Below are 19762 nucleotides of genomic sequence, written 5' to 3'. Positions count from 1 at the left end.
CGTCTGAGGTTGAGGTGGAGATTTTAGTGTCCCCTAAGGACCTGGATCTCACCGATGCCTCATTCGCAATGGCAATGGATGCAAATACTCAACGAACAGCAGCAGGTGATACTGAGGCATAACCTGGCTCCTCAGTCACTAGATGCTTCCCCTGATCCCCGTTCTCTCTGGCTATCGGGGGTACTACAAAAAATGTCCCGCCTGTGACAAACCGTACGGTGGAGTTTGTATATTTGTCCTTACCTCTTTCTGTAGTGAACCTGTGTCCCTTCAAACATCTTTAGAAGCTGTGTCTGTCAGGGTGAGTACAACTTAGGAAATAACCATCTGTAACCTCTACCTCCCTCCAGACGATGACACACCAACCCATGTATTGGCTGCACCCATTTCGCATCTCCACCCCCCCCTCCCCCCACCTTTTCTGCTTCTGGGTGATTTTAACACCCATAATCTTTTGTGGGGTGGAACCAAGATTACCGGCCATGGCAAAGACGTTGAGAGCATACTAACTCAACTCGAGCTTTGCCTCCTAAACACAGGTGCCCCCACACATTTCAGTATGGCACATGTCACATACTTGGCCATTGATCTCTTGGTGTACAGTCCTGCCCTTCTCCCATCTACAAGGGTGGATCAAATATAAATGGGATTTTACTTTTTATTTAAATTCATTTATTGAAAAACTCAAGGCAATTATAATTTGTTTTTCGACATAGTCTCCTGCTGTGGAAATGCATTTGACCCAGCTTATGGGCAGCTTTTTGATGTCCTCATCATAAAAAGAACTGGGTCGTGTCACCAGCCATTTGCGCACGAAGTCTTCCACACTCTCGTCATCTTCAAATAATTGCCCTCCTAGAGCTTCTTTAAGCAGTCCGAATAAATGGAAATCACAGGGTGGTAAGTCTGGGCTGTAAGGAGAATGATCAAGTGTAGTCCAGTGCATTTCCTATAGCTTGTAGACACTTAGAGCTGCAGTACGGGGTCAGGCATTGTCGTGGAGGAGGATGACCTGAAAAATTGATTGGTCTTGTCTTTTGCAGCGATATGCAACTCTCGCCATGTTCAAAAGTTCACAGTAGTAAGCAGCATTGATTGTGCATCGCTCATGCAAAAAAGGTCCGCCCCCAGTAGCTGAGTGGTCAGCGCGACAGATTGTCAATCCTAAGGGCCCGGGTTCGATTCCCGGCTGGGTCGGAGATTTTCTCCGCTCAGGGACTGGGTGTTGTGTTGTCGTAATCATCATTATTTCATCCCCATCGACGCGCAAGTTGCCAAAGTGGCGTCAAATCGAAAGACTTGCACCAAGCGAGCGGTCTATCCGACGGGAGGCCCTCGTCACACGCCATTTCATTTCATGCAAAATAGTCAATCAGCAAAATGCCTTGCTGATTAAAAAAAAGGGTTGAAAGAACCTTGCCAGCTGACAGTCGAGTCTTGGCTTTCACTGGTGCTGTCTCTCCTTTCCTCTGACTTTCCTTACTGGCTTGTTTGGATTTTGTCAGATTTTCGGTCAAAAGTTTGGGGACCCATCTGGAACACAGTTTATGGAGCTCTTTATGGAATTGTAGGTCATCTGTGATGATTGCTTGACAGCTCCCATAACTGATTCCGACTTTTTGTGCAATTTCTGATACTCTCTACCATTGATCTTCATCAATAATGTCTTTAACCGCACAAATGTTTTTGTCTGTAATGCTGGTCTGAAGATGGTGACCGTGTTGCTGATTTTCCGCGTGTTCTTGTCCTTCCTTGAACTTTTTATGCCAGGCAAACATATGTGTCCTTGATAATGTTTTATCACTGAACTGTGCAGTCAGTCTTTGCAAATTTCTGCTGTTGTAACTCCTTCACGAGCAAGAAATTTGATAATTATGCATTGCGCAATGGAGGTGTGCACCTGTTACTCAGACATCAGGAGTGTTACGATGAAACAGCGGGAAATATCTAATAGCATGCTCTCCTCACTTCTAACAGTCCCGCTTAAGCATAGCAGAAGCCCAGGGCCAGTGCTACCAACTGTTGATGTTCAGGAACAAAAATCCCATTTATATTTGATCCCCCCCCCTTGTATCCACTGGAGAGCTCATGATGACTTGTGTGGTAATGACCACTTTTCACTCTTCCTGTCCCTACCCCAGTGTCGCTCATCTCAATGCTTGCCCAGGGGGGCTCTTCCCAAGGCTGACTGGCACACTTTCACCTCCACTACCACCATTGACTCTCTGTTGTATACCACCATCGAAGAGGTGATCCACACCATCACTAATACCATTATTGCTGGAGCTGAATCGGCAATCCCTTGTTCCTCCTGTTGCCCCTGGTGGAAGTCAGTGCCTTGGTGGTTGCCAGAAATCACTGCGGCCATTGGAGACTGTAGGCAGGCCCTCCATTGTAATAAGCACCACCCCTCCCTGGAGAACCTCATTCAAACGGCTCCATGCCCAGGTTTGCCTAATCATCAGACAACGGAAGCAGGAGTGTTGGGAATGCTATGTCTCCACCATTGGGACACAAACCTCCCCTTTCCAGGTTTGGACCAAGCTCCACCGACTTTACGGCTATCAGCCTCCTGCAGCTGTACTTGGAATTTCCACATATGGCACTTTATCTGCCAATCCAGACATAATCGCAGAGCATCTTGCCAAGCATTATCCTCACGCCTCTGAGTCTGAGAATTACCACCCCGCTTTTCATCTCCTCAAACAGCGGGTGGAATGACAACCCTTCTTGTTTGCTCCACGCCTCCCTGAGCCGTACAATGCTCCCTTCAGTGAGTAAGAATTTCTCTGTGCCCTTACCAACTGTCGTGACACATGTCCTGGCCCAGACTGCATCCATTCCCAAGTGCTTAAACATGTGTCAGCGGATTCCCAGCGTCACCTCCTTGCCGTCTTGAACCACATCTGGAGCGTCACATCCCGTCACAATGGCGGGAGAGCATCATCGTACCAGTGCTAAAGCCTGGTAAGAACCCACTAGATATTGATAACTATCGTCCTATCAGCCTCAACTGTGAAAGCTTCTTGAATGTATGGTGAGCCTGCGGTTGTGTTGGCCCCTTGAGTCACGGGGTCTTCTGGCTCCATCCCAGGGCAGTTATCACCACCGGTACTTCACCATCAACAACTCGGTGCACCTGGAGTCTGCCATTCAGTCGGCCTTTTCCTGGCGACAACACCTTATCGCCATCTTTTTCGACCTGACGAAGGCCTACAATACCACTTGGTGACACCACATCCTTGCAACTCTGCATGAGTGGGGTCTCCGATGCTCGCTACTCATTTTTATACAGAACTTTTTGTCGCTCCGCGCTTTCAGAGTTTGCGTCGGTGCTTCCCACAGTGCACTCCATCCACAAGAGAGTGGGGTCCCGTTGGGGCTCTGTCCTGAGTGTGCATTACCATTAGGGTCATCAGTATCCCCCCGTCCTCTAGGCTGATGATTTTTGTATTTCCTTCTGCTCCTCTTCTATTAGTGTGGCTGAAAGCCGGCTGCAGGGAGCTATAAGGAAGGTGCAGTAGTGGGCCCTCACTCATGGCTTTCAGTTTTCGACCACCAAGACTTGTGTCATGCACTTCTGTCATCATCATACTGCCCACCCCCATCCAGCACTTTACCTCGATGACCAATTACTAGATACAGTGGAGTCTTACCGCTTTTTGGGACTGGTCTTCGATGCTTGCTTAACTTGGCTTCCTCACATTCGTCAGCTTAAGGACAAATGCTGGCAGCATCTTAATATTGTTCAATGCCTGAGCCACACCGACTGGGGTGCTATTCATCCTACACTGCTGCAGTTGTACAAAGCACTCATACGGTCCCTTACTGATTATGGGAGCCTAGTTTATGGTTCAGCATTGCCCTCCGCACTGCATCTGCTGGATCCTATCCACCACTGTGGAGTTTGGATTATGACAGGAGCCTTCCGAACGAGCCCTGTGAACAGCCTGCTTGTGGAAGCTGGCATTCCTCCATTGTGGCTCCAGCGGCAACTACGGCTTGCAAATTATACTGCCCACATTTAGTGTTTGCCCCACCATCCAAACTACCATCTCATTTTCCCTAAAACAGTAATCCATCTCCCGCAAAGGCTGCCCAGAACTGGGAATCCCCTTGCAATCCATGCCTAGTTGCATCTTACTGAAGTTGATGCTTCCCCTCTACCACCTTTTCTGTGGGTCCACTTACGCATGGTTCATAACTCAGCCACGGCTACGGTGGACCTATCGCACGGCCCAAAAGGCTTCTTTCCCTCTCAAGCCCTTCGCTGGCAATTTCTCTCTCTTCTTAGTGAGTTTGAGGGTTCAGAAATAGTCTACACAGATGGATCAGTGGTTGATGGTGTATTGGGTTCGCCTACACTCAAGTTGGCCATACAGAACAGCGCTCCTTGCTGGATGGGTGCAGTGTTTTCACTGCAGAGTTGGTAGCCATCTCTTGCATTCTTGAGCATGTCCGCTCCTGTGTCAGTGAGTCCTCCATCATCTGTAATGACTCTTTAAACAGCCTACAACCTCTCGACCAGTGCTTCCTTCGATATCCTTTGGTAATGACTATCCAGGAGTCTCTTTTTGCTCTCTGCAACAGTGGACGTTCAGTGACCTTCATTTGGACCCAATGACATGTCGGGATACTGGGCAATGAACTTGTTGACTACCTGGCCAAACAGCTACCAGTAAAGCATCTCTGGAGATTGGCCTGCCGGAGACAGATTTGCAATTGGTCTTCTGCCGCCAAGTTTTTGCGATCTGGGATACTGAATGGCACACCTTTAGTACGCCAAATAAACTCCGTCTTGTCAAGGAGACAACGAATGTGTGGTATCATGGAGACAACGAAAGTGTGGTGGTCATCCATGTGAGCCACTGGCAGGGAATCTGTTGTCCTTTGCTGGCTCCGCATTGGCCTTACCTGGCTAACACACAGTCACCTTCTCCATCGCGAGGACCCACCTCAGTGTCGCTATGGCTCCCAAATGACTGTTGTCCACATCTTGTTGGACTGCCCAATTTTAGCCACTGTACAGTGGACTGTTAACCTTCCCAGCACTCTACCTATGGTGCTGGGTGACAATGCCTCAACAGCAGATTTCGTTTTATGTTCTTTTGTGGAGTTTTTATCAGGCAATCTAAGGGTGGGTGTCTAGCCTTCTCTCCAAGGCCTCCACTCTCCCTCCATTTTAACTCCCTGTCACCCTTTCTTTTCATTTTGTTTGCCTTGGTGTTCGTCTTTTCTCTATGTGTGTTCCTCTCGCCTTGCCTTTTAGGATGGACATTTAAGTGTGTTGCAGAGTGGCTGGCTCATTCTTTTTATTCTTGTGATCATCCATCCCAGACCATTTGCTTTATTATTTTAATACCTTCCTCTATTTTTCCTTGTGGTGTACGCCCCCCCCTTTTTTTGTACATTTCTTTCATTTTCTCCTTTGGTGTGGTTTCCCACTCCTTTTACACCCTTTTACTTTCCCAGACTAATTTTGGGAGTTGTTTTATCTTGAACCTTGCTTGCATCAGCGAAAAGGGATGGGTGAGCCTACCCTGTAGTTTGGTCCCTTTACACCCCAAACCCCCCCCCCCCCCCCTCCCTCTCTCAAAAGAATGGCTTGCTGACTCTTTGTAAGGACACTGATCACTAAGCTGTTTAATTCCCCACATCCAGAATCACGACCACCAGTTGAGTGATCAATGCAATTAAACAAATGGCAGTGAAATGGATGCTTGTTGACTTTATCATCCCCCTGGTTTAACTTAATATTTTTTATGTTGGCAATGACAGAGAGTTGAAAGTCAGGGCTGTAGGTTGGCTTCAGTCAAAGGCAAAAGAATTCTGTGATTGCAGAATGTCAAAGCTCTTCACATGCCACAACAGATGTCTCAGTGCAGCTATGTGGAAAAATAAATTAAAGTGTGTACTTTTACAGTGTTGTAAAAAAAATTCTGTAACTTCATTAACATTTTTTTACATAAATAGAACTTACTTTACGAATAGCCCCCCTATGATTTAATCTGTGTGGAATTGGAAGCAAAGTGAGCTCTGTAGAACTCAACTAAAACCTCCCATTGGGACACATGTGACATCTAAGGGGCATCAATCCCCAAGCAACAGACAATCCTATGACCAGTCCTTTTCATGACACTTCTGCAGAGTAGTGGAATGAATACTGTCATACTTCTTGTACTTCAAAAGAATGAGGGGTTGTTTAAGAAAGTAGTTTTTTTATGTGTATGGAGACTGGCTTGTAAGCTGAAATCTACTGTAATACAGAATTTATTATCTCAGAGGCACCCACTCAATTTGTGTGTGTGTGGGGGGGGGAGGGCTCATGATGTTGTAGCAGTAGTCTTGGTGGCAGTGGTGATTTATTCTTACAAAGGATCATTCTGCAATGATACAGGAACTATCAACTCAGTGCAAGGAAAACATCAGTCATGTGTGCATCTGTGCTCTGAAAAATCATTGGGAAGTTTGTGGCAGAGATCACTTCCCTATTTTACTGTGTATTCATTTTTCTTCAAACTGTGGGTAGAATGCTTGCGTAAATATCTCTGTGTGGACAGTAGTTAGTCTACTATCATCTGCGTGCTAACTATGGGAGTGATATACTAGAGGCTGTAGTATATTCCTTGATTACTCTCTTATTACTGTTTCTTGAAACTTGTAAGAAGGCTTTTGGAGAAAATGGATGTCTATCTTTAAAGAGTCTGGGTGGCACTCTCCTGTTGATGTAAGAAAACTATGATCATCTGTGCTAACCTTACGTAGATACATTCAGTTCCCTTGTTAGTTCTCTGTGGGATGTCTCTCACACACTTAGTAATACTTTAAGATGAGATGCGTGAGTCCTTTGTAAGCAAGTTCCTTGGTAGAGTAATTGCTTTTTCCCAGTATCCTTCGTTACAGATAAATGCATCATCTGCAAAAAGTCTGAGCTTACTGTTAATATGGTCTGCCATGTCATGAATAGCATGGGTCCTATCACACTTTCCTGTGCTATATCCAGGCATATGAATATGCACACCTGTGAAATGGTGAGAGGACAGATCATGGGTTGCCGTCTTGTTGACGTACAGTATTTCCCTGAAGTGATTTAAGAAAACCTAATTCCATATGGCTGGACAGAGCATGTGTGCCCATCCTCCAGAATCTATCTTAACGAATGCACTATCTCATTGATCATATCTATTGCAAAATTATCTTATGTTGTACACACTTGGAAGAAGTTAGCTTGAATGAAAAAAAGAATTATAGACTCTCATGTAGTCTCTCAACGCTGTTCACTGCACACACCCCACATGTTTACAGATGACTTTAGGATCATGACCATTCTGCAACACCTCTGTTCCTTCTACCATTTCTTCTCTTCTGTGTTTCTAAAAAGTGAGTCAGCATGATAGGTATGTTGAACTCAGAAGAATGTTGAGACATTAATATTGTTCACTAGCAATCACTGATTATTATTATTATTATTATTATTGCTGTTTCTTTTACTGTTACAATTACTCTTATTATTATTATCAACCCTTTAACTGCTCTGGATGTGTTAACGCATGCACCTTCGTACCTGTCTCTCTGTGCTCTGAACGTGTTTACACGTGCCACCAATCCTTCTACCTGGTACTCTGAACGTGTCTACATGTAAACACATTCAGAGCACACAGGGACAGGTACAAAGGCACATGCGTTAACATGTCCAGAGCAGTTAAAGGGTTAATATTATGAAAAAGAAAGTTGCTACTCAACATATGGCAGAGGTGCTGAGTCACAGATAGGCACAACACAAAGACTGTCACAAATAAACTTTCAGCCAGTAAGGCCTTCATCAAAAATAGACGTCTCTCTCTCTCTCTCTCTCTCTCTCTCTCTCTCTCTCTCTCTCTCTCTCTCTCGCACACACACACCCACACACACTCAAACACAACTCTCATACACTTGGCTGCAGTCTCTGGCAACTGAAGCCACATTGCGAGCAGCAGCACCATTGCATGATGGGAGAGGTGACGGGGTGGGGGTAAGGAGGAGGCTGTGGCGGGGAGTGGGAGGGATAATAGGGTAGGGGTGGTGGACATAGGAGTACTGCTGGGGAGTGCGCAGGGACGAGGTGAAAAGTGTGCAGTCGGGAGATTAGACAGTGGGCATGGGAGAGGAGAGGGGGGGAGGGATAGTGGAAAAGAGGAGAAGTAAAAAGACTGGGTGCAATGGTGAAATGAGGGTTGTGTAGTACTGTAAAGGGAACATGAAAGGGACTGGGTGGATGAGGACAATGACTTAACGAAGGTCGAGGCCCGGATGGTTACAGGGATGTAGGATATATTGCAGGGAAAGTTTTCACCTGCACACTTCAGAAAAGCTGGTACTGGTGGGAAGGATCCATATGGCACAGGCTTGATGCAGTCATTGAAATGAAGGATGTCATGTTTGGCTGTGTGCTCAGCAACAGGGTGGTCCACTTGTTTCTTACCATAGTTTGCTGGTGACCACTCATGTGAACAGACAGCTTATTGGTTGTCATGGCCACATAAAACACAGCACGATGGTTGCAGCTTAGCTTGTAGGCCACATGACTGGTTTCTCATGTAGCCCTGCCTTTGATGGGGTAGGTAATGTTTGTGACCGGACTGGAGTAGGTGGTGGTGGGAGGATGTATGGGACAGGTCTTGCATCTAGATCTACTACAGGGATAATAGCCATGAGGTAAGGGGGTGGGAGCAGGTGTTGTGTAGGGATGGACAAGTATATTGTGTAGGTTCATTGGATGGTGGAATACCATATTGGGAGGGGTGGGATGGATAGTGGACAGGAGATTTCTCATTTCAGGGCATGACGAGAGGTAGTCAAAACACTGGCGGAGAATGTAATTCAGTTGCTCCAGTCCTGGGCGGTACTGAATTACGAGGGGAATGCTTGTCTGTGGGCAGACAGTGAGACTTTGAGAAGTGGTGAGAGACTGGAAAGATAAGGCACGGGAGATTTCGTTTTGTATAAGGTTGGGAGGATAATTACGATCTGTGAAGTATTCAGTGAGACCTTTGGTATATTTTGAGAGGGACCACTCATCACCATCGGTAGCTAGGCTGTATGGAAAGGACTTCTTGGTGTGGAACGGGTGGCAGCTGTCAAAGTGGAGGTATTACTGATGGTTAGTAGGTTTGATATGGATGGAAGTACTGATGTAGCCATCTTTGAGGTGAGGGTCAACATCTAGGGAGGCGGCTTGGGTTGAGTAGGACCAGGTGAAGCAAATGGGTGTGCAGGGAGTAGACCCCCCAAGAGGGATCATTGCCGACACAATTTTATTAAGTAAATTTTCAATGCAAAATGTTCGGCCGTAGCCGGCTTAGGCATACTGTGGTGGAAGGTGCTGGCCGGAAGACCATGGTCGGCACATTCCTGGCACGTGCTCCTCGGTCAGACTCAAGTCCCACGGGTTGGTTGTGCTGACGGGGGTACGCTACTAGCAAGGCGCGTTAGCGCAATCAACCCTCCAATCAGAGACTAATCGTGTGATCACGTGGGGACGCGGCCGGGAGCGGCGAGGGCGGCTTGGAAACAGCTCTCTTAGCTTCTGACCTCGGCCCCGAGTAGTCGCTCCTCTAGCCTCTGCCTCTCTGATGAGCAGACGGCAACCTCTCTTAGGGCTGCTCAGCCCTACGTAGGCACCACTGTACCATCATTACAAGAATAAACTGGGTCCATTCCACTCAATTAATTCTCATTTTACAACGCCCTCCGCTCCTGACTTCTATCCTGACGAACATGGGGGTGATGTTGTTAAGGTTCTGGAGGAATGTGGATAGGGTGCCTCACCCTCGATCCAGATCTCAAAGATGTCATCAGTGAATCTGAACCATTAGAGGGTTTAGGATTCTGGGTGTTTAGGAAGGATTCCTCTAGATGGTTCATGAATTTGGCAGATGGTGCCATGCAGGTGCCCACAGCCATAACCTGGATTTGTTTGTACGTAATGTCTTCCAAGGAGAAGTAATTGTGGGTGAGGATATAGTTGGTGATGGCGGTTTTAGTGTACAGGGAGGAGGCATCAATAGTGATGAGCAGGGCACCGTGTAGTAAAGGGACAGGAAATGTGGAGAGTCAGTGGAGGAAATGATTGGTACCTTTTATACAGGAGGGTAGGTTCCGGGTAATAGGCTGCATGTTTTGGACTACAAGAGCAGAGATTCTGTCAGTGGGGGCACAGTAACTGGCCACCATGGGACGTCCTGGGTGGTTAGGTTGATGGACTTCAGGAAGCATTTAGGAGATATGAATGCGGGGAGTGGTAGGGTTGAGCAGGGAGATGGACTCCGGGGAGAGGTTCTGGGCTGGGCCTAAGGATTTGAGGAGCGACTAGAGATCCTGCTGAATTTCTGGAATGGGGTCTTTGTGGCGAGGTTTGTAGGAGGATGTATCTGACAGTTGATGGAGTCCTTCTTCAGGTAATCATAGCGGTTCAAAACAACAATGGTGGAGCCTTTGCCCACAGACAGGTAGTATTATTGGGTCAGGATCAGTTTTTAGAAGGTGGACTGCAGTTCTTTTTGCGAATGTAAAGTTAGTTTGCATGTTGATTTGGGAAATAATGGTGAAGCAAAGTTTGAGGTTAAGAAATTCTGGAAAGTTAATAGGGGATGATTTGGGGGCGGTGGGGATCGATCAAAGTTGGGTGGAGGAGTGAACTGAGTTAGGCAGGGTTCAACATTGGTCTTTGGTAGAATGATTGATAGGGCTGGTGGGAAAAAAGTTTTTCCATTGTAGGGACTGAGAGAAGGTCTTTAACAAGTCCTGCATGATTGAATTTGGGAGTGGGGCAAAAGGTGAGGTTTCTGGTAAGAACTGATATTTGTGTGGGACTAAGGCTTCTGGAGGAAAGGTGTGTTTCATTTCTCCCAATGAGTTGTTCACGTGATATTCATTGGACTGTTGCCTGTAAACATGTGCCACATCAGTGCTCTTGGAAGAGAGCTGTGGTGGTGACGTAGCTCTGTTGTTGTTTACGCGTAGTGCTTTGTGAAGATGGAAAAAATCAATATTCAAGCCTTGATTAAGTACCTTGTAAAGAAAGGTATGAAAGCAAAGGACATCCATGCCAATTTCCAAAATACACTGGGGGGCTCTGCTCCTTCATATTCACCTGTAGCCAAGTGGACAAATAAATTTAAATTTGGTTGGGAGAGCTTAAATGATGATCCACGCTGTGGTCGGCCAAGATGTGTCACTACTCCAGAAATTATTGCAAAAGTGCACAAAATGGTCATGGAAGATCACTGATTGAAAGTGCATGAAATTGCTCATGCTTGCCATACGTCATCTGAAATGGTATATCACATTTTAACTGAAGAATCTGAAATGAAAAAATTATCTGCAAGATAGGTGCTGCAATTCTTGACGCGCGCCCAGACGCGTGTCGTCGCCATGGCAAAATTCCATGAACTAAGGTATGAATTGTTGCCACACCTGCCTTATTCACCTGATATGGCTCCAGAAGACTTCCATCTCTTCCCAAAACTGAAAATTTTTCTTGGTGGATGAAGATTCACTTCAAACGAAGAATTGATAGCCAGAGTTGACAACTATTTTGCAGGCCTGGAGGAAACTCATTTTCAAAATGGGATCAAGGCACTGGAACATTGTTGGACCAAGTGCATTAATCTACAAGGAGACTACATTGAAAGATAAAAAAGTTTCAGTTATCTAAGTACTTTTTTTCTATTCTGTTCTGAGAATTTTTCAAACCACCCTCATAGTAGGCCTGCGGGACAGGGTTTGTCAGCTATGAGGGGACGTGAGGAGGTTTGGAGGTTGTTGTTGAGGTGGGTGGACAGTGGTACTCCAAGGCAGGAGTAGGAATTGAGCAGGGTGGAGAGATTGTTGTGCTTGTTGCTCTAGTTCCTGAATGGCAGCAGTTTCAGTGTGTGTTATGGGTTCCAGGAACTTAGGATTGCATAGCAGGAGAATTTGGCAGATAGAGAGAAGGTACTGCAAGGAGGTATGGGCTTGGCCGATATGGTTTTGCAGGGCATTATTGGTGAGGGCTAAGGATTAGCAGAATCTGAACAGATGGAGGTCATTGTGGAAGGAGGGGTCGCAGCCAGAAATGGGTAATTTGATGGTAAGGCCATTTTGTGGGATTCCATGAGCCAAGCAATGATGTAGGAACAGTATGAGGGACTGGGTTTGGGCTAGGGATATGGAAACTTTTCTGTATTGATGCAGATGGAAGGAGCAAGGATTCATGGTGGTGGAAAAAATACAAAAAAATTCGTAAATAATGTAGAATTATGTATGAAAAATTCCCAAAAATACATCCAAATATGTGAGAAAAATCATGAGAAGGAAGAAACAGATGCAAAAGAGGGAAATAAGATAAAATCTGAAGGAGTCGATGATAGTGAAAGGCGAAAACTCGCCAAACTTGGTGTGTGGCCACAGTGAGATCAAAGAAAAGGTATAAATAATAAAAATGTATGTTTTATTGTGGGTAGCAGGTCTGAGTGTGGATAAATATGAGGAAGGGCAATGGCAATGTGACTGGATGAAGTGGAATTAGTGGGAGTGAACTGGCATAGAATGGAGAAAGAGTGGGGGGGGGGGGGGGGGGTTGGGACAGGTTCGTAGTATGAGATACAAGATCACGTGGCAGAAGGACTTCACCAGCTGTCAGATACATCCTCATAGAAACCTTGTCACAATGACCCCATTCCAAAAACCAGCAAGATATCCAGTCACTCCTCAAATCCTTACACCCGTCCCAGAACCTCTCCCTGGAGTCCATCTCTCTGCTCACCCCTACCACTCCCTTCACTCCTATCTCCTACATGCTTCCTCAAGTCCATAAACCTATTCACCCAGGACACTCCATTTTGGCCTGTTACTGTGCCTTCACTGAGAGAATCTCTGTTCTTGTAGACCAACACGTTCAGCCTATTACTCAGAACCTACCCTCCTGTATAAAAGATACCAACCATTTACTCTACCAACTCTCCACAGTTCCTGTCCCTTTACTGCACAGTGCCCTGCTCATCGCTATTGATGCCATCTCTGTTTAAATTAATGTCCCTAATGCCCATGGCCTTACTGCTATTGAACACTACCTTTCCCAACACCCGACGGATTCCAAGCCAACAACCTCCTTTCTAGTCACCATGACGCCTATATCCTCACCCACAATTACTTTTCCTTTGAAGGCATTACTTACAGACAAATCTGGGGTTTGGCTATGGGCACTCCCACGACACCATCCTATACCAATCTATTCATGGACCATCTGGAGGAATCGTTCCTAAACACCCAGAATCTTAAACCCCCTCCTGGTTTAGATTCATTGATAACATCTTTGCGATCTGGATAAAGGGTGAGGACATCCCATCCACATTCCTCCAGAACCTCAACATCATCTTCCCCATTTGCTTCACCTGGTCCCTTCTCGCCCATTTGCTTCACCTGGTCCTATTCAACCCAGCAAGCCACTTTCCTAGATGTCGACCTCCATCTCAAAGATGGCTAAATCAGTACCTCCATCCACATCAAACCCACTAACTCCAGAAATACCTCCACTTTGATAGTTGCCACCCATTCCATACCAAGAAGTCGTTTCCATACAACCTAGCCACTCGTGGTCATTGCATCTGCAGTGATGGGCATTCCCCCTCAAACTATACCAACGGTCTCACTGAAGCCTTCATAAACCATAACAATCCTCCCATCCTTGCACAAAAACCAATCTTTTGTGCCTTATCTTTCCAGTCTCCCACCACTTCCCAAAGTTTCACCGACCGGCCACAGAGGAACATTCCCCTTGCAATTCAGCAACCCCCCCCCCTTCCCCCCCCCCACCACCACCCCCTCCCAGGACTGGAAAAAGTAAATTACATTCTCAACGAGGGTTTTGACTACCTCTCGTCATGCCATGAAACGAGAAATGTCCTGCCCAATATCCTTCCCACCCCTCCAATAGTGGTATTCCGCTGGCCACTGAACCTACACAATATACTTGTTCATCCCTACATGACCCCAGCTCCCAAATCTTTACCTCATGACTCTTATCCCTGTAGTAGACCTAGATTCAAGACCTGTCCCATACATCCTCCCACCGCCACCTCAGTCCAGTCACAAACATTACCTATCCAATCAAAGGCAGGGCTACCTGAGAAACCAGTCATGTGATCTACTAGCTAAGTTGCAACCACTGTGCTGCATTCTATGTGGACATGACAACCAACAAGCTGTCTGTCCACATGAATGGCCACTGACAAACTGTTGCCAAGAAACAACTTGACCGCCATGTTGCTGAGCACACTGCCAAACTTGACATCCTTCATTTAAGTGACTGCTTCAAAACCTGTGCCATATGGATCCTTCCCACCAGTACCAGCTTTTCTGAATTTGCAGGTCGGAAATTTCCCTGCAATATATCTTATGTTCCCAGAACCTTCCTGGCCTCAACCTTCATTAGTCATTGTCCTCACCCATCCAGCCCCTTCCCTGTTCCCTTTACAGCACTACACAACCCTCATTTCACCATTGCACCCAGTCTTTTTACTTCTTCCCTTTCCCTCTATCCCCCCTCCTCCTCACCTCTCCCCTGCCCTCTGTCTAATCTCCCAACTACACTCTCTCCACGTCGTCCTTGCGTGCTCCCCGGCAGGAAGTCACTGTTTGCCATCCCTATCATACTATTCGTCCCCCTCCCCACCACAGCCTCCTCCTTAGCCCCACCCAGTCACCATTCCCATCATGCAGTGGTGCTGCTGCTCACAGTGTGGCTTCAGTTGCCAGAGACTGCAGACGTGTGTGTGAGAGTTGTGTTTTCATGATTTGTGTGTGTGTGTGTGTGTGTGTGTGTGTGTGTGTGTGTGTGTGTGTGTGTGTCATCTATTTTTGACAAATGCCTTACATACGGCTAAAAGCTTATTTGTGACAGTCTTTTTGTTGTGCCTGTCAGCGACCCAGCATCTCTGCTGTGTGGTGAGTAGCAACTTTCTTCTTTATAATATTGTTCGATTCCATCCTGCATTTTCCTGTTCGATATTATTATTAAATCATATGCATTATATATGAGGTACCCAGTGACTGCTTCTTTAGATAAATATGTTCTAGTTGAATCTCTAATCTCCTTGGGGAAATAACTGCATAGTTTTAACCCTTTGTGGAACATGATGTTCGGAGTTTTTAGTTTGTTCTTTCTATTCACATGTAATATAGTCTTCTTAAAAAAAGTAGATGAACTCACTTGATGCCTTAAGGGTGCCAATTTTTTAAAATATTCCCTGATAGTGGGCCGGGTTACATCTAGTTATTAGTCTTATGGCCCTTTACACAATCATTAATCAGTGACTTCATTGACCTCACTCATTTAGGTTTTTGGGCAGGGGAGATGTATTTACTTATTCAAGTGATAATTAAGTTTGCAAATGTAATTTTTTTTCAGTTGTTAGAAGACATGGCCACATTGACACCGGAACAGCTGCAGAGAATTGAAGAAAACAAACGAAGAGCACAGGAACTGAGAAGAAGTAAACTTTTGAACCAGCAGAGTGCCTCAACAACTGTTTATCAAAATAATAAGAATAGTTTCTCAGATACCCATCATAAAAGGGCTTCAGATGTGGTCACAGTGGGGCAAGATACATTCAAGCGTAGTTCATCAAGTACTGTTCCATGTCCTGAAGCACAATCTCCTAAGAGAGTAGCTTCTGAAACAGGAAATAACAGACTTCAAGGAGTTAAAACAGTGTTGCCTTTTTATGGTAACATACAAGCTAGTTCACATAAAAACAGTACATCTTCTACTGATCTGTGGATTAATAATGCTGCCCACACTAACGTGCGTGCTGACAATGATCAGAACTTTTTTGGCAAATCACAATCTTCCAATAAAATTACAGGATATTGTAAACTTGTTTCAAAAGATAGGTTTGTTATAGATGTTGGCTACCATAAGCGTATGATAGACATTTTCAAAACTATGGGAAGTGCAAAATATGGTAAGTCAAAAATACCTTTCTTTCATTGTCTGTAATTTGTTAAGATAAATAATTAAAAATAGATTAAAGGCATAGGAGAGGAATTCGTGTTGGCTGCATCATATCAGTCAGAAGACTGATGGCTCAAAAATGGTTATATGAAGGTAAATTTTGTCATTTGTTTGGGCACTCAAGCATTTCACTGACAAGGGAACCTCCCCATCGCACTCCCCTCAGATTTAGTTATAAGTTGGCACAGTGGATATGCCTTGAACAACTGAACACAGATCAATCGAGAAAACAGGAAGAAGTTGTGTGGAACTATGAAAAAAATAAGCAAAATATACAAACTGAGTAGTCCATGTGCAAGATAAACAACATCAAGGAGGATGTAAGTTCAGGAGTGCCGTAGTCCCGTGGTTAGCGTGAGCAGCTGCGGAATGAGAGGTCCTTGGTTCAAGTCTTCCCTCGAGTGAAAAGTTTAATTTTTTTATTTTCACTTTATGTGATGAACTCTTACATTTTCATCACTTTTTTTGGAGTGATTATCACATCCACAAGAAAACCTAAATCGGGCAAGATGGAAGAATCTTTTTACCCATTCGCCAAGTGTACAAGTTATGTGGGTCGACAACATATTCCTGTGATGTGACGCACATGCCGTCACCAGTGTCATATAGAATATATCAGACGTGTTCTCCTGTGGAGGAATCGGTTGAACTATCACCTTGCGATCAAATGTTTCGGTTCCCATTGGAGAGGCACGTCCTGTCGTCTACAAATCGCACGGTTTCGGGGTGCAGTCGCAAAACACAGACACTAAACTTCTTACAGTGAACAGAGACGTCAATAAACGAACGGACAGATCAAAACTTTGCGAAAATAAAGAAGGTACATTTTTCACTCGAGTCAAGACTTGAACCTAGGACCTTTCGTTCCGCAGCTGCTCACGCTAACCACAGGTCCACGGCACTCCTGAACTCACATCCTCCTTGATGTTGTTTATCTGGTGCATGAACTACTCAGTTTGTATATTTTGCTTATTTTTTCATAGTTCCACACAACTTCTTCCTGTTTTCTCGATTGATCTGTGTTCAGTTTTTCACGGCCTATCAGTTTTTCACTAAATCTGAGGCGGTTGCGATGGGGAGGTTCCCTTGTGACATGCAATGGAACAAAAGATTAACAGTTTTCATGTCATGATTCCAGTACTGTGTCATAGTATCCAAATTGTCAGCCAACAATGTAGATACAGATAGGAATGATGTAAATTAGTCATGAAAGCAGTGTATCATAATCATTTTGTAGTGCTGTTTCTAAATCTTCAGTCTGCCTAACCAGTTATTAACATTCATAATATACTGCCAGTTACTTAGGTTCACTGATATAATTATGAATTATGGTGAGGAGAAAGAGACCGGAAGAGATGCTCATGCTGTCTATAAGTATAAATTACGTAGTGGAAGACTTCCTCACTATGGAACATTAAGGCATCATACCTGTTAGATATCACCAAAAAATGTTTTCTGTGCTTGTTTGCCATGGAATGATGTAAAAGCGTTTTGCAAAACCTATACATCTGCTACTACAATTTTCTGTAGCAGCTTACCCGCAATTTATGCGTACCAAATCTACAAAACAGCTGGGTACAGTACTACTCATTGAGCATGGCAACTTTTGTTTCCAGCATGTTAAAGCCATTTCTCATTTCAGTGCCAATGCAGAAGTACTGCTAAATGACAGCTTTGGGGCACATTGGATAAGCCGAGCTGTTGTGTGACCATCACATTTGCATGATTCAAGGGTGGTGTACATCACTTTGGTTGCCACCAGAGCTGAGCTGATTGTCCAAATCAAAGCACATTCCATGTCAAGAAATATAACCATGCCATGATTGATTAGCCCCCCCCCCCCCTTACATTGCCCCCACCAGGCAGGCACTACAATCAGTTTCTACCATTGATGGCAGAAATTTTGTCATTTGAGGAGTTTTATGATTATTGCTGTGGGAGCAGCAAACATGTAATAAAGAGTTTTCAAGGCATACTGTTTGGACATCTGTTAAGTTATTCAAATATACTCTTAATAGAAAGTAATTTGTGTATGATTGTTTCTATTTATTTTCAGAGCTTTGTGGCTTTCTTGCCTGCATAACTTATAACCATAAGATTAAAAAGATGGTTTTTGAACAAAAGTACTTTGTTCTTACTGTAAATTCATTGTTAATGTGAGTTTTTTGTCATTACCAATTTTACAGACTAAATTTTCTTCAGCTGACCAGAGCTATAGCTGCAAATTTTATGAATAATTGTTCACTTCTGAGAAGTGTGTCATTTAGTTTATAGGTGTATCTTTTTTCTGTTTAGGATTCATCATTATTGTGGCACAGTCAGAACTGTGCTTCCATTGCAATACTGAAACTTTGTGAGATTGTAACATGGTGATCATTTCCATCTCTAATGGCTCAGATACCATTGTGATACAAAATTCTTAGCTTTTTCATTGATTGTTACCCAAAACAAACAAAAATTTCTATTAAAAATCTTACTTTTTATTGTATGCTGATGTTATAATATGGATAATGAGTGCTTTGTTATTATTGTAATTAATTGCAGATGCACCTTCCAAAAGATGGAGTTTCCATATAAAAGACCACAATTTGTTGTTGAAAGTACTGGATGCGGAGCCTGACTTGTCTATATCAAAGTTACCAGACATTGTTTTAAGGGTAGGATATTTAGAGTTTTCCCACGTTACTTGTGCTACATTATTTTGTTTCTTGTGTCTTTTTACAATTTCTATTAATGTGCTTTCATATGTGTATGTATAATATTTCTTACTTTTATGCTACTTTAATTTCATTTATAAATCTGATGATTCCAGTACCTGGAATACTGCAGTAAATAAAAATAGGTTATCTAACCTAGGCAGCATTATTCATTAAAAAAATTCGTAATAAGTGCAGACTTATTTAAGTAGTTTCAAGCCTGTATCAATACGTCTGACAAGTGGGAACAAACTTCTTTAGTTAATGCCAATTTGGCTGCTTGAATGTCAGATTTCTTAATTTTAATTGTGTAAGTCATATGATACTGATGGGTGCATATAGGCTATAATGCCATTTGCGTATTGTTCATAAAGACTATAGAGAAAGGGGAAACACTATCAGCACAAATCTTGCTATTCTTAAACAGCATTAAATGTTAAATTTAAAATAACATCCCCATCCAAGAAATTGATAACTGCCTACGTCCCAAGTGTTTCATTCCATGAGAAAAGATGTAAAGCCTTAGGATAAATACCAGTCCCAGATATTGGAACATGTACACAATAACCCCTCCATTCTCAAATGTACAAACTTCTTTGTCTACATGTTATCATCATTTCAGCTATTTCACACATTTATAGCTATATTTGTATTTTCTATCATAACATTTCATCATATTTCCATCCCTGTGAACATTTTTTCTTTTTCCATCAGTGAGAGACACTTTTGGAATGATGTAAATATGACAATTTGTTGTCCTCCTTGTTCCATGATCACGTTCAGAATGCAAAAGTGAATCATAACACCTAGGAACAGGAACTTTCAAAGAAAAGTAATTGTGTTTGTGTAGTATCAATTTGATTGAAAGGTTATGCAAGAGTGATATTTTTGAATTTTCATTCAGAATGCTTGTCCCAAAAACTGTTGGCAAGTTGTCTGTACTTCCTTTATTCCAAGTCAACTTACTACTGCACTTGTGCTTTATTTTGATGTGACGGTAACAATGCTGAATTATTCCCTCTTAAACTTTTTT

The 19762-nt window shown here is 43.9% G+C and overlaps 1 protein-coding gene across 1 annotated transcript in view; it reads left to right on the top strand.

Moving 5' to 3' along the window:
• LOC126161865 (SWI/SNF-related matrix-associated actin-dependent regulator of chromatin subfamily A-like protein 1) overlaps positions 1-19762 on the top strand; it is a 162984-nt gene that overhangs the window by 12703 nt on the left and 130519 nt on the right. The window contains exons 2-3 of the mRNA XM_049917981.1: positions 15428-15983; positions 18578-18690. Coding sequence (XP_049773938.1) covers positions 15440-15983; positions 18578-18690 — 657 coding nt within the window. The 5' untranslated portion in view covers positions 15428-15439. The remainder of the gene's footprint in view (positions 1-15427; positions 15984-18577; positions 18691-19762) is intronic.

This window comes from Schistocerca cancellata, chromosome 2 (assembly GCF_023864275.1).
Source record: "Schistocerca cancellata isolate TAMUIC-IGC-003103 chromosome 2, iqSchCanc2.1, whole genome shotgun sequence".
Classification (NCBI taxonomy): Eukaryota; Metazoa; Arthropoda; class Insecta; order Orthoptera; family Acrididae; genus Schistocerca; species Schistocerca cancellata.
The sequence above is the reverse complement of the archived record's forward strand: the minus strand, read 5'-3'. Positions and strand labels throughout refer to the sequence as shown.